This window comes from Sus scrofa, chromosome 6 (assembly GCF_054392235.1).
Source record: "Sus scrofa isolate SSC_HxYL_T2T_F1_AM1 chromosome 6, Sscrofa_HxYL_maternal_Yorkshire_Landrace_v2.0, whole genome shotgun sequence".
Lineage (NCBI taxonomy): Eukaryota > Metazoa > Chordata > Mammalia > Artiodactyla > Suidae > Sus > Sus scrofa.
In genome coordinates, this window is record NC_139388.1 from 987238 (window position 1) to 999078 (window position 11841).

An 11841-nucleotide genomic window follows, 5' to 3' on the forward strand; every position below is an offset into this window, starting at 1 on the left:
ACCCTCCCTTCTCGCGCCTGTGTGCTCGCGGAGTTTGTTCTTCGACCGGCGTGAACAAGAGCCCGGATTCCGGTGCCACCGTTCTGGCACCAGGGTCAGGCCCTCACCCAGCAGGGTCAGATCCCCACGGTGCAACCTGGCCGCTGGCACATGAGGAGGGCAAGCAGCCAGCCCTCCAGGCCTTGCAGCTGGCCAGCCAGGCAGAGCAGGCGCCCCGAGGCATGGCTCCTGGCAGAGCTGGGCTGCCTCAGGGCCCAGGCCAGCACATGGGGCCTCGGTTCCCTGGCTACCAGCCCCTTCCGCCTCTTTCTGCGCAGGTGAGGTGTGAGGGTGCTCCTGCTGTGTCCCAGCAGGAGCTGGGCTCGGGGAGAGCCCAAAGCTTCGGTGCAGGTGGGGTGGCGGGGCAGCCTGAGTGCAGCAGGTCTAGGCCCGTCCAGCTCTGCACAGGCAGCACCTCCAGTTCCACGTCTCTCCAGCAGGAGAAGGGAGTCGCCAAGTTGACCCACTTTCAGCCAGAAGCCAGGTGCCCTGCAGCCGCAAGAAATGACCTCCAGGGGGCGCACGAGACCCAAACTTCGCTCCCAGCCTGGCCTGCACCGCAGACGCTCTGGCCACCACTCGCGGGCCCCCACCAGCCCTTCCCTAGGGCCCAAGCCCCAGCCTCCAGCACAGCACATTTTCTGGCACGGCCCCCACCTCCTCCAACACCACGTCCAGGAGCCCCCAGTGGCTGTGCCCAGACACCTGCAGGTTCCAAGCACAGGCCCGTCCCAACCCCCACCCAGGCGACAGCGACGCTCTGCCCGGCAACCTTGGCTCTCCCATCTGCCCCTCCTCCCGCTCTGGTCCCCAACGTCCCAGAATAAATGTCCAGCACCAGGCAGGGGTACCTGACAGCCATAAATTTATTAAGTATCCCCCCGAAATATAAACACAAGCCGGTAAAAAAATGAAACAAACCATAAAACATCAGGCCTGGAGCGGACAGTAAAGCAGACACAACGGGCCACACACAACGGAAATGACCGATGGTGGAGGATGGCTGGGTGGACTCGGGCGGGGCAGGGATGCTGCAAATACTGCAGGACGAACACTCGGGGGCCCTGGGGCGACGCGCTCGGGCCTGGTGGGGCGCGGGCGGGCTGTGTCGGGGGCTACGCGGCTGGGGGCAGACCTCTGGGTCCTGGCCGTGCCACGCCCCCCGCCCGGCCGCCTCACTTGGGGCCCTGGGCCTCGGACTCCTCCTCGTCGTCCTCGTACATCTCGCCCTCCTCGTCGGCCGTGGCGTCCTGGTACTGCTGGTACTCGGACACCAGGTCGTTCATGTTGCTCTCGGCCTCGGTGAACTCCATCTCGTCCATGCCCTCGCCCGTGTACCAGTGCAGGAAGGCCTTGCGCCGGAACATGGCCGTGAACTGCTCCGAGATGCGCTTGAACAGCTCCTGGATGGCCGTGCTGTTGCCGATGAAGGTGGAGGACATCTTGAGGCCGCGCGGCGGGATGTCGCACACGGCCACCTTCACGTTGTTGGGGATCCACTCCACGAAGTAGCTGCTGTTCTTGCTCTGGATGGCCAGCATCTGCTCGTCCACCTCCTTCATGGACATGCGCCCTCGGAAGACGGTGGCCACGGTCAGGTAGCGGCCGTGGCGCGGGTCGCAGGCGGCCATCATGTTCTTGGCGTCGAACATCTGCTGCGTGAGCTCGGGCACCGTCAGCGCGCGGTACTGCTGGCTGCCCCGGGCAGTGAGCGGCGCGAAGCCGGGCATGAAGAAGTGCAGGCGCGGGAAGGGCACCATGTTCACGGCCAGCTTGCGCAGGTCGGCGTTGAGCTGGCCCGGGAAGCGCAGGGAGGTGGTGACCCCGCTCATGGTGGCCGACACCAGGTGGTTGAGGTCCCCGTAGGTGGGCGTGGCCAGCTTGAGGGTGCGGAAGCAGATGTCGTACAGGGCCTCGTTGTCGATGCAGTAGGTCTCGTCCGTGTTCTCCACCAGCTGGTGGATGGACAGCGTGGCGTTGTAGGGCTCGACCACCGTGTCCGACACCTTGGGCGAGGGCACCACGCTGAAGGTGTTCATGATGCGGTCAGGGTACTCCTCGCGGACCTTGCTGATGAGCAGGGTGCCCATCCCGGAGCCCGTGCCGCCCCCCAGAGAGTGGGTGAGCTGGAAGCCCTGCAGGCAGTCGCAATTCTCACACTCCTTCCGCACCACGTCCAGGACCGAGTCCACCAGCTCCGCGCCCTCCGTGTAGTGACCTTTGGCCCAGTTGTTGCCAGCCCCACTCTGACCTGTTTGGGGGCCAGGGGGACAGAGACCGGTCAGACCTCCGGCACCTGCCTGGATACCCGCCCCAGCGGGCAACTGCCTGCCCTCCAGGAAGCGAGGCTGCCCACACCTTCTCCCTCCCTCCCTCCATGGCCCTTAGCTCCAGCCATGCTGTGCGCTGGCAACCCCTCTGCCTGGCGCCCAGTGTTATGGGCTGTGGACAGAGACTGAGCGCCTGGAGATGTGGCTCCTGCTCTGCTTCCTGAGGGGATCCTGGGGAGTCCACCCACCCTCTGGCCAGCTCTACGGGAAGCTAAACTACAACCCCCTGCAAGCCCTTGCAGCTTGGGGTCGGGATGAGGGCTGGGCCCATCGGTGGGGCTGCTGAGCTCTGGAGGTGGAAGTGGAGCGTGGGCCTCCTCCTGTCGCTGTGTGAGCACCCAGGGCCCTGGCACCAGAGTCACTGGCGTGAGGACCGCTGACCGCCTGACCGTGACAATGCTGCATGCTCGGCCCCGGGTCTGCCCGCCCAGCTCGCACATGGTCCTAGAAGCTCAAGTCTGGTTCACACATTGTTCTGCCTGAAATCACAAGTGGTTTCTGTTCCCTGCACAGAACCCCTTCTCTGGGCCCCCGTCGCTGGCTACGCGTTGCAGAGATCAGTGCTGCCTTGCTGGTCAGGACCTGGGGTAACTCTGCCTTCGTTTCTGCTGCCTTGGGTTTGCCTGCCGTGGGTCCCCCTGAAAGGGTGGGACAGGGGCACTCACCGAAGATGAAGTTGTCAGGCCTGAAGAGGTGCCCGAAGGCCCCAGAACGGACGCTGTCCATGGTCCCCGGCTCCAGGTCCACCAGGATGGCCCGAGGCACATACTTGTGAGCTGAGGGAGGGAGGCTCATGGGGTCACAGGTCGAGGCACTCTCCCTGCCCCCCACCCCAGCCTCATGCTCCTCTCCCTGAGAGCACAGACTCAGGGTCACAGGGGCTGCGTGTGCAAGGGGTCACGGGTGACGCCTGGCCGGCCACGACCAAGCCCCAGGTCCATCGGGGGAGGCCAGTGTGAGGCCAGTTCGCCAAGGACACCATTTCACACCAGCTGCTGAACAATCCCTGTCTGACCACGCCTGTCTGTCTGGCTCTGGACTGTCCTGGGGCCCCTGACGGGGCTTTGGGCCCTGCCCAGCCCAGCCCTTTCCGCAAGACTGCGCATGCGTCCGTGGCCATTAGGCACGTGGGCTCTCACTAGGGTGGTGGTTACGAGGGCTGCTTGTCTTTACTCCGCGTCTCTGGTTACACCCGCCCCCCGACAGGTGGTCGGAGATGCTGGGACCCAGTGGGCAAGCCCCCCACCCCGCGAAGACGGGGCTCACAGGAGGCCTCGTTGTAGTAGACGCTGATGCGCTCCAGCTGCAGGTCCGAGTCCCCCACATAGTTGCCACTGGGGTCTATGCCGTGTTCATCGCTGATCACTTCCCAGAACTGCAGGGGAACAGAGCGTCAGTGGCTGCTCAGGCCCGCCAGGCCCTTTCCCTCCACCAGCCGCAAAGCCCTGGTACAAGACGGGGGGGTTAGGAGTTCCCGCCGTGGCGCAGTGGTTAAAGAATCCGACTAGGAACCATGAGGTTGCGGGTTTGATCCCTGGCCTCGATCAGTGAGTTAAGGATCCAGCGTTGCCGTGAGCTGTGGTGTAGGTCGCAGACGCGGCTCAGATCCCGCATGGCTGTGGCTGTGGTGTAGGCCGGCAGCTACAGGGCCGTTTCAACCCCTAGCCTGGGAACGAACCTCCATGTACCTCAGGTGCGACCCTAGAAAAAGACCCAAAAAAAAAAAAAAGAGGGGTTTGGACCCAAAGCCTGCACTAGTCCCTTTGAATGACTTTGAAGAAGAGCCCCCGAGCTCCCTGGTGGCAGCTCTGGCGTCACTGCAATGGCTTGGGTTGCAGCTGTGGCACAGAGTCAATCCATGGCCTGGGACCTTCGTCATGCTGCACGTGCAGCCAAAAAAAAAGAGCCTCAAGCTCTGTCCTCTGTAAGAAAACTGTCATAAACACACACGCCCGTCCATGGACACTGGAGCCCCCAGGGTGGATCAGGGCTCAACTGACACAGACCTGGGCCCCCAGACCCAGGTCTGCACCTGCTGGCAGGGACCTCGGATGGTCCACTTGTCGTAAACACCCTCTTGGGTTGTGCCCCAATTCCCTCTTTTCCGATGAGAAAGCGGGGGCACAGAGAGGGCAGAGATGCCTCCAGTAAGCGACAGGGACTCGGTCAAGGACATGCGTGCCCCTCAGTGTCCGGGCAAAGGATGTCCAACCACAGGGCCTCGCAGTGGCCAGCACATCGCAGCCTCGGGCCCTGGGTGGGGAACGACTTGTCTCCGGTGGCCCGGTCTGTCCAAGCGGACGCACTGCAGCCCCATCGTCCAGGACTCCCCCTGCCACCCACCCCTTCCTGTCCTGTTTCTCCCAGGACTGCAGCAGGGCAGGGCAGGGCAGGGCAGGGCCGAGCCTTAGGAGCTAGCCCCCCCTTCCCAGCAGAGTGGCCTCAGTCAGGTCCTGAAGAGTCTCTGTGCCTCGGGGGTCCTCCCGGTTCGACGGCTGAGACGAAGGCAGGTTTTGGGGAGAATAAAGCAGGTTACCTGTGCTTGCGTTTGAAGGCCCTGAGGAATCATGAGCACGTGTCGCACGAGGAGACACAGGGCCGGGGTGAAGGGAAGTTGGCACAGAGCTCTCTGCTCTGTGCTCACCCCAGAGGCACGTCCAGGCTGTCTCAGAGCCCAGCGTGCCCATGCAGGCCAGAGGGCAGTCACGCACTGTGAGGGCCTCCACGTATGGGTCACGCATGCTGAAAAGCCTGCTCATCTTGTCTATAATACACACACACTAATCTAAACATGCAGATGTCTCTGAGGGCACAAAGACAGGCTCCTTCACGTGTACATGTTAACGTCTCAAAAAAAAAAAAAAAAGAAGATTAGTTAAAAATAAAAATTTTTTGGAGTTCTCTTCTGGTGCAGTCACTGCAGCAGCAGCTCGGGTTGATGCTGTGGTATGGGTTTGCTCGCTGGCCCAGGAACTTCTGCATGCTGCAGAGGCAGCCAAAAAGAGGAAAAATAAACAAGAACCAAAATATTTTAAAACCTGAAAAGTAGGACAGTGTTATTATTATAAAATGCACGGAAGAATCTTGGCAGTTCTGCCAGAGACTGTCATCAGAGGTCGGCTCTCAGCAAGGACAGGGACTGGACTTCTTCCTCCTTTGTGTATTTTTTGTCATTGGTAAGTTTCTTTCCTTTTCTCCCTGGCTTTTGGCTGCCCTGAGGCAGATGGAGTTCCCAGGCCAGGTATCAGACCCAAGCCTCAGCCATGACCTAAGCTGCAGCTGTGGCAACACTGGGTCCTTAACCCACTGTGCCAGGCTGGAGATGGAACCTGTGCCCTCGTGCTCCAAGACGCCGCTGATCCTGTTGTGCCACATCGGGAACTCCACGTGTGTATTAACTTCGTAATGACACGTGTCACTGAGGCATTCAGGGTCCGACCCGAGCCTCCTAACACCACCTGGACCCCCGCGCCCTCCTCTTCTCTGAGGCTACCTGAAAGCCAGAGTTGGGGCCTTGCTCCACAGAGCCAAGGGGCACCCCCAACCTCTGGCTTCAGGGACACCCACAGACCCTGCAGAGAAGGAGTGAGCCCAAGGCAGCAAGTGTGGACTGGGACAGGCCGACTCCGTCACCGTATCATCCACACACCTTTAAGTGTCATCTGGACCTCATCTATGGAATGAGAGAGTTTCCGGGAGGCAAGAGCCCGGGGTGGGTGCAGACCCAGCACCAGCCAGCGCCTGCTAACGACCTCACCCCCCCCCGGGACCTGTCTTTAATCATCTGCCTGGTACTGGAACCCACTGCACGTGCTCAGCTCAAGACCCCACTGAGTTAAAAGGCCTTAGGTGATATTTAAATTTGGAAAGCCATATTCACTGATAAATAAAAAAAGATAATTTTAAAAAATCAATACACTTTGGAATAAAAGATTATCACTAGTACAAACAGGTCTTCAAGGCACAGCCCTGAGGGGAAGGCGCACTGCAATGAGCTCAGAGTGAAAACGAAACCTCACAGCATATATGCTCTATTTTGTCAACACAGGTGCTTATGACAGAAAGTGGGCTAGAAGAACAGGAAACAGACGTGCCCGCCTGGAGGGGGCACAGGAGGGAGTTAAACGGGTACTTTGCCCCCATCTGCAGTGTGTCAATGTTTTATTCATTTATTTAGGGCCACACCTGCACATAAAGAAGTTTCCAGGCTAGGGGTTAAATCAGAGTCGCAGCAACTGGCCTACACCACAGCCATAGCAACGTGGGATCCCGGTCGCATCTGTGACCTACACAGCAGCTCAGGGTAACACGAGATCCTTAACTCACTGAGCAAGGCCAGGGATCAAACCCTCATGGATACTAGTTGTGTTCTTAACCTGCTGAGCCACAAGGGGAATTCCATGTGTCAATTTTTTATCTTTTTTTTTTTCCTGTCTTTTTTTTTGGGGGGGGCGGCACCTGCAGCATATGTAGGTTCCCAGGCCAGGGGTAGAATTGGAGCTGCAGCCGCTGGCCTCTGCCACAGCCACAGCAACGCCAGATCTGAGCCACGTCTGCAACCCACACCACAGCTCACCACAACGCCGAGTCCCCGACCCAATGAGCGAGGCCAGGGATCGAACCCACAACCTCATGGTTCCTAGTGGGATTGGTTTCCACTGCGCCAGGATGGGAACTCCAAGTTTGAAAAACTTGTTTGAAAAACAAGTTTGAAAACTTGGAGTGATAGCTTTGTAAGTTAAAACTAATAAACTTGTAATTTAAAATAATAAATAGCTTATTAATAGTTACATAAAGTGATTATATAACATTTTAAGATGACAAAATACATTGTTTAATAATAATTACGGTCATCATTACAGATGAGAAAACTGCCAGATGGCGCAAGGACCCCAGGGCCCAGGCCACGGCTCTAAGGACCCCAAGGTTTTGTCTGGACCCGGGGGCGCGGCGGGCCCCCACCCCACCCTCCCGCGCCCCGGCGCTGTCCGCGGTGCTGACCTTTGCTCCGGCCAGGGGTGGCGGTAGGAGCACCGGAGCCCAAAGCAAGTGGGATCGGCCAAGGCAAGTGGGAGGGCCGGCGGACCCAGCGGTGTCAAGCCCCTCCAGGACCCCGTGCCTTCCCCCCGCCCCTTGAGATACCGGGAACCAATTGGGAAGCGCTAGGAGAGGGGGCGGGGCACGGGCACCAGGAAACCCCTCCTCCCATTGGCTGGCAGGACCAGGGCCCGCCTCTCCGAGGCTCCGCCCAGCGGCCGGGAGGCGGGGGCGCAGACAAAGGCTCCAGAACTGCCGGCCTCCCTAGGGGAGTGGGGTGGGAATCCCCAGAGTCATCGGCCCATTGTGGGGACTGGCGGTTCCCTGCCCGTCCTGAGGTATCCACATAGACCAAAGACCGAGATTCAGACTCCCGCCCTGTCCTGCCCAGGCAGGGGCCTCAGCTTCCCAGAGCGGCGAGTTTTCCTATCCTTGGGGGAAGGGCGACACCCTGTGTCACCGCATCCTGGAGAGGTGATGCGCTGGAAGCAGCCGGCACAATGCCCAACACGCCCTGGTCATGTCACGAGTCATTACGGCTGTCACGTCACCTCTCAGGAAAAGTGTATCCTCTCCTAGCTCTCAGTCACCCCGACCTCCCTCTGCAACTCCCCCCTGGCACCCCGCAGCCCCCCAAAAGCAGCCCCTTTTGCCCACCCTGGTCAGCCGCTGCTGGTGATGGGTGGGAAGCTTGCTCTTCCCTGACGAAGGGGCCCACATCCAGTGTGCCGGCAAGATACAGCCTGGCCACAGGGCAGGTGCCGAGCACCTGCGCAGGCAAATTCCCCACACAAGCTTTGACCACTTCTGGTTTTGTTCGGGGGATTTTCCAGGGCAGGGAGATGGAGAGAAGCCACCAAACTGCTTCCACTGGTCACTACAAAGGGAAGTGGTTGAAAAGGTGGAAACAATTTGTCTCCCATCCAAATCCGTCTCTCTGTTGGCATTGTTAAAAAGGATAAATTATTAGTTTTAAGAAGAAATGAAAGTAAATGAAATTAACCCAAAATGAATAAAGTCATGAGCAAACTCAAGGGCCACAGCACTGAGAAGCAGGAAACAATTTCTGCATAGGACACTGTCCAGCATTCAGGCCACTGCCTCTGCCCTGCCCCCTACCCACCAGGCTGCAGCAGAGACATGATCCTGCCTTTGCCTGCCATGTGCAGGTTCCAGCTACGGAAGGAAGGGGTGTAACTGGATCACATCTCCCCCAGGCTCATGGTGGGACTCAGCTGCCTTCTTTCCCTCCAGTGACCCCTGACTCTTGGAGGAGCAGATGTTCAGGGCAGGCCTGCCCCCAGTGACCACATTAATGAGCCCTCGGCCCCTCCTGCCTGGCCAGGGCAGCTGTCAGAGACTGCCTCCAGAGCCCTGATTTGATTCCAGGCCTTGGTCCCCCAGGCATCCCCCTCCCCTAGGCACTTCCCTCCAGCAGGCACAGCTGCCACCTCGCGATTAGGGTGTCTTCCCCCCCCCCCATCTGAGGAGCCTCCACCCTAGAGCCCAAGTTGCAATTTACATGTCAGCCACGTGGCTGCCCCAGCCCTGTTGTAATTAGCTTTTTGTTCTTGCCTGGTTTCCATGGCAACAGCCTCCAGAGGAAGCCTTTCCTGGCCCCTTCCCCTCCAGGACCTGTCTCCTCCCACTGCCTCCCGGGGGAACAAGCCTCACTCCAACCCTCGCTGGGTCTCTGGCCTTGGTGCTGACAAAGGCACCCGCCCGCCCCCCCTCCGCCGGACATTGTTCTGAAGAAAGCACAGGGGGCAGCAGGCCCCACCCAGCCGGAGTCGTGCGCTCTGCGTCTTCGGGGACTGCGAGCTGGAGGGCGAGAGGCTCTGTCTCCACCTGCTGTGTGACCTTGGCCCAGGGACAGCACCCGCGGTCTTAGGGATGCGACATCTGCCTGCTGGGTTTGGGTGGGGATCATGCCACCCCCCTCCCGCCTCAGTCCCAACGTCCGTGAGGTGGGCTAACAATGGAGGGGAGGGGCCTAGCGGGGAAGCGGCTCTCGACCCCACCCCCCAGTCCGGCTTTGTTTCCACGTCTAACCCAAGACTCTCGGACCCTGAGTGGGCTTGGTCCAACATCATGGCGAGGAGCAAGGTGTTGCCCAGGACGGGCTGCCCAGTCCCGGACCAAGGTCAACCAGAGTCCGGGCCCAAGTCCTCCCCCAACAAAGGAACAGGGTGGGGCCAGGAGGCCGAGGGAGGTCATAGCCAAGTGGGGGCGCGGGAAAGGTTCGAGGTGGGGGAACAGGAGGAATCATTCTGGCTTCGGGGGGAGCCCCACCCAAACCTGCCCGCCCCACCCATCTCGCTCGAGGCTGAGTTGCGACCCCAGAGAAGAGGGCCACGCCCAGCCAGCGCCCCCACCTGCACCTGTGGATAGAGCGTGACCGACGACCTGCGCAGCGCTCCAGGAGGCCCGAGGTGACCGGGGCTGGGACGGAGGAAAAGGCGGGGGGTGGGAATGGGAACGGTGAAGGGCGGGGGACCCGGCGGCCCGCAGCGAGGCCAGTTCCGTCCTTTTCTTTTCGGCTTCTCAGGGGCGAGGGCAGCTCAGGGTGCGGCTCCCGGCGCACAGCGCCTTCCAGCTTCCCTCCCCCCGGGGGAGCGGGCTGGAGATGACTACGCGGGATGAGCGCCCGGTGCAGGGGAGCGGCGCGCAGCCTCACCTTGGCCCCGATCTGGTTGCCGCACTGGCCGGCCTGGATGTGCACGATCTCCCTCATGCTCGGAGCGTGTGGCGGGCAGCTGCTGGACGCGCGCGGACCGGCTGGGTCTGGCTGCGGAGGATCGGTCGCCCCCGCCGCCCGCTCTTATAGGCTGGGCCACGCCCGCCACGCCCGGCCTGGCGTCACCGCGCGCGGCCAATCCGCGATCGCCGCCGCAGAATGCGGCAGGGCGCTGCAGCATCAGCACCGCGCATCCCCGCCCGACCGCGCGCTGCGGTGCCTCCTCACGCCGCCACCGGGTTCTGGGGGCCCCAGCGGGTGGGGCCTGAGGGCCCCCCGCGCACCCGAAAGGCGGGGCTGGAGAGGCTCCAGGGAGGACAATAGAAGCCCCCCTTAGCCCTCGTCCCCCGCCCGCGTGGCCCTCTCTACCCCACCCCAGTGGCAGCTTCTGCCCTTGGCTTTGCTAGGAGAGTGGTTTTTTTTGTCCACACCCGTTTAGGGACCAACCCCATCTTGCCACCCTGAAAAGCCGACATGGACGCCTCCAGGCGCCCTCTCTTGTATCAAGAAGGAGCAGACAAGGTACTCAAGCTTTGCGGTATCTCTTCGAGGTGGGGTAGGCAGACAAAGGCTGCAGCAGGCACTGATTCTGGAGAAGAAGGCAGCATGAGACAGGGCTCCCAAGTGTCTGAGTCAGGAGGGCTGTGGGTGCAGGAGGGTGGAGGTGGGTTGCTATGGCAGCTCTGCGTTTCCCTGGCTTTCTGTGCAGTGGGGACGCTGCCTGCCCCTTCTTCCCCAGGAGGCTGCTGTGAAATGGACCTTGCCTGGGGGGAGGCTTTGAACCCCTGCCGGGCGCAGCACCTGGCATGTAGCTGCTGCTCAGTAAACATGGGTTTTAGGAATTGTCATAAGGACACAAGCCAGACACAGAAGTGACGAGGCGGGAGGCGGGATTCTGCCTGACTCACCCCTTGAGGTCACCGTGTCTCTGCAGTCTTGGTCCAAGGGAAGCCAATTAAATTTGGTGGGGGTGGGGGGCTGTGTAGTGAGATGATGTGTGCATAAGGCTGGGATTCTTGGGGGAAAAACAAGAGTCAGCTGGTGAGGAAGGAGGGAGGAAGAGGACACGCACGGCAGCACTGGCTGAATACCCGGCTGGGGGCAGACTGTACAGCAAGCACCTCTAACGAAGTCCTTGCTCTCCTTCAGCAGCAGCAGCCTCAGGAGGGGCTGCAGCCACAGCGTGCAGACTTTGTAAAGCTGTGGCCGGTTCCCATCTGTGCTGTCTCGTGTGCTGTAGCTGCGTGCCCCCCTTTCCCCCTCTTCAAGCTCCCCAGTTTGGCAAATCTAGAAATGGGTCTTTTGTTCTCAGGAGACGCCCCTCCTCCCCAGCGAGTCCATGATGTGGCTTTCTGTGGTTGGCTTCCAACCTGGGGCCCCTCCCTGTCCCCGTTCGGGGGTCCGAGGGAGCATTTGGCTCTTCTGTGGACCTGGCTGCACCTCCCTGCTGAGCAAAGGAAGAAGCTTCGCATCCTGCTGGCCAGGACCCATCACCCACCCTGCCTCTCTGCGGGATGGCATCAGGCCAGGCCCGCTCCCCCTCCATCCCCAGAGGCCTCTGGTGCCCGGCTCAAGGCTGACTCATCGTCCGGCCTCCCAGCAAAGGCCCGTCTTGCCGGGAACCAGCTCCAGCCCTCAGTCAGGGCTGGTGCTGCCACTGCTGGCAGATACCAACCCCACTGAGCCTGTCCCAGGAGG

At 60.8% G+C, this 11841-nt stretch overlaps 1 protein-coding gene across 1 annotated transcript; it reads right to left on the reverse strand.

Annotated features, from left to right (window-relative positions):
- Positions 1 to 887: 887 nt before the first annotated feature.
- Positions 888 to 10202, reverse strand: TUBB3 (tubulin beta 3 class III). Its single transcript, NM_001444543.1, has 4 exons — positions 10084 to 10202; positions 3636 to 3744; positions 3035 to 3145; positions 888 to 2290 (listed from the first exon to the last, which is right to left on the reverse strand). Exons 1-4 carry the CDS (start codon positions 10138 to 10140, stop codon positions 1215 to 1217), a joined length of 1353 nt encoding a protein of 450 aa, NP_001431472.1. The 5' UTR covers positions 10141 to 10202; the 3' UTR covers positions 888 to 1214.
- Between the last annotated feature and the right edge of the window lie 1639 nt (positions 10203 to 11841).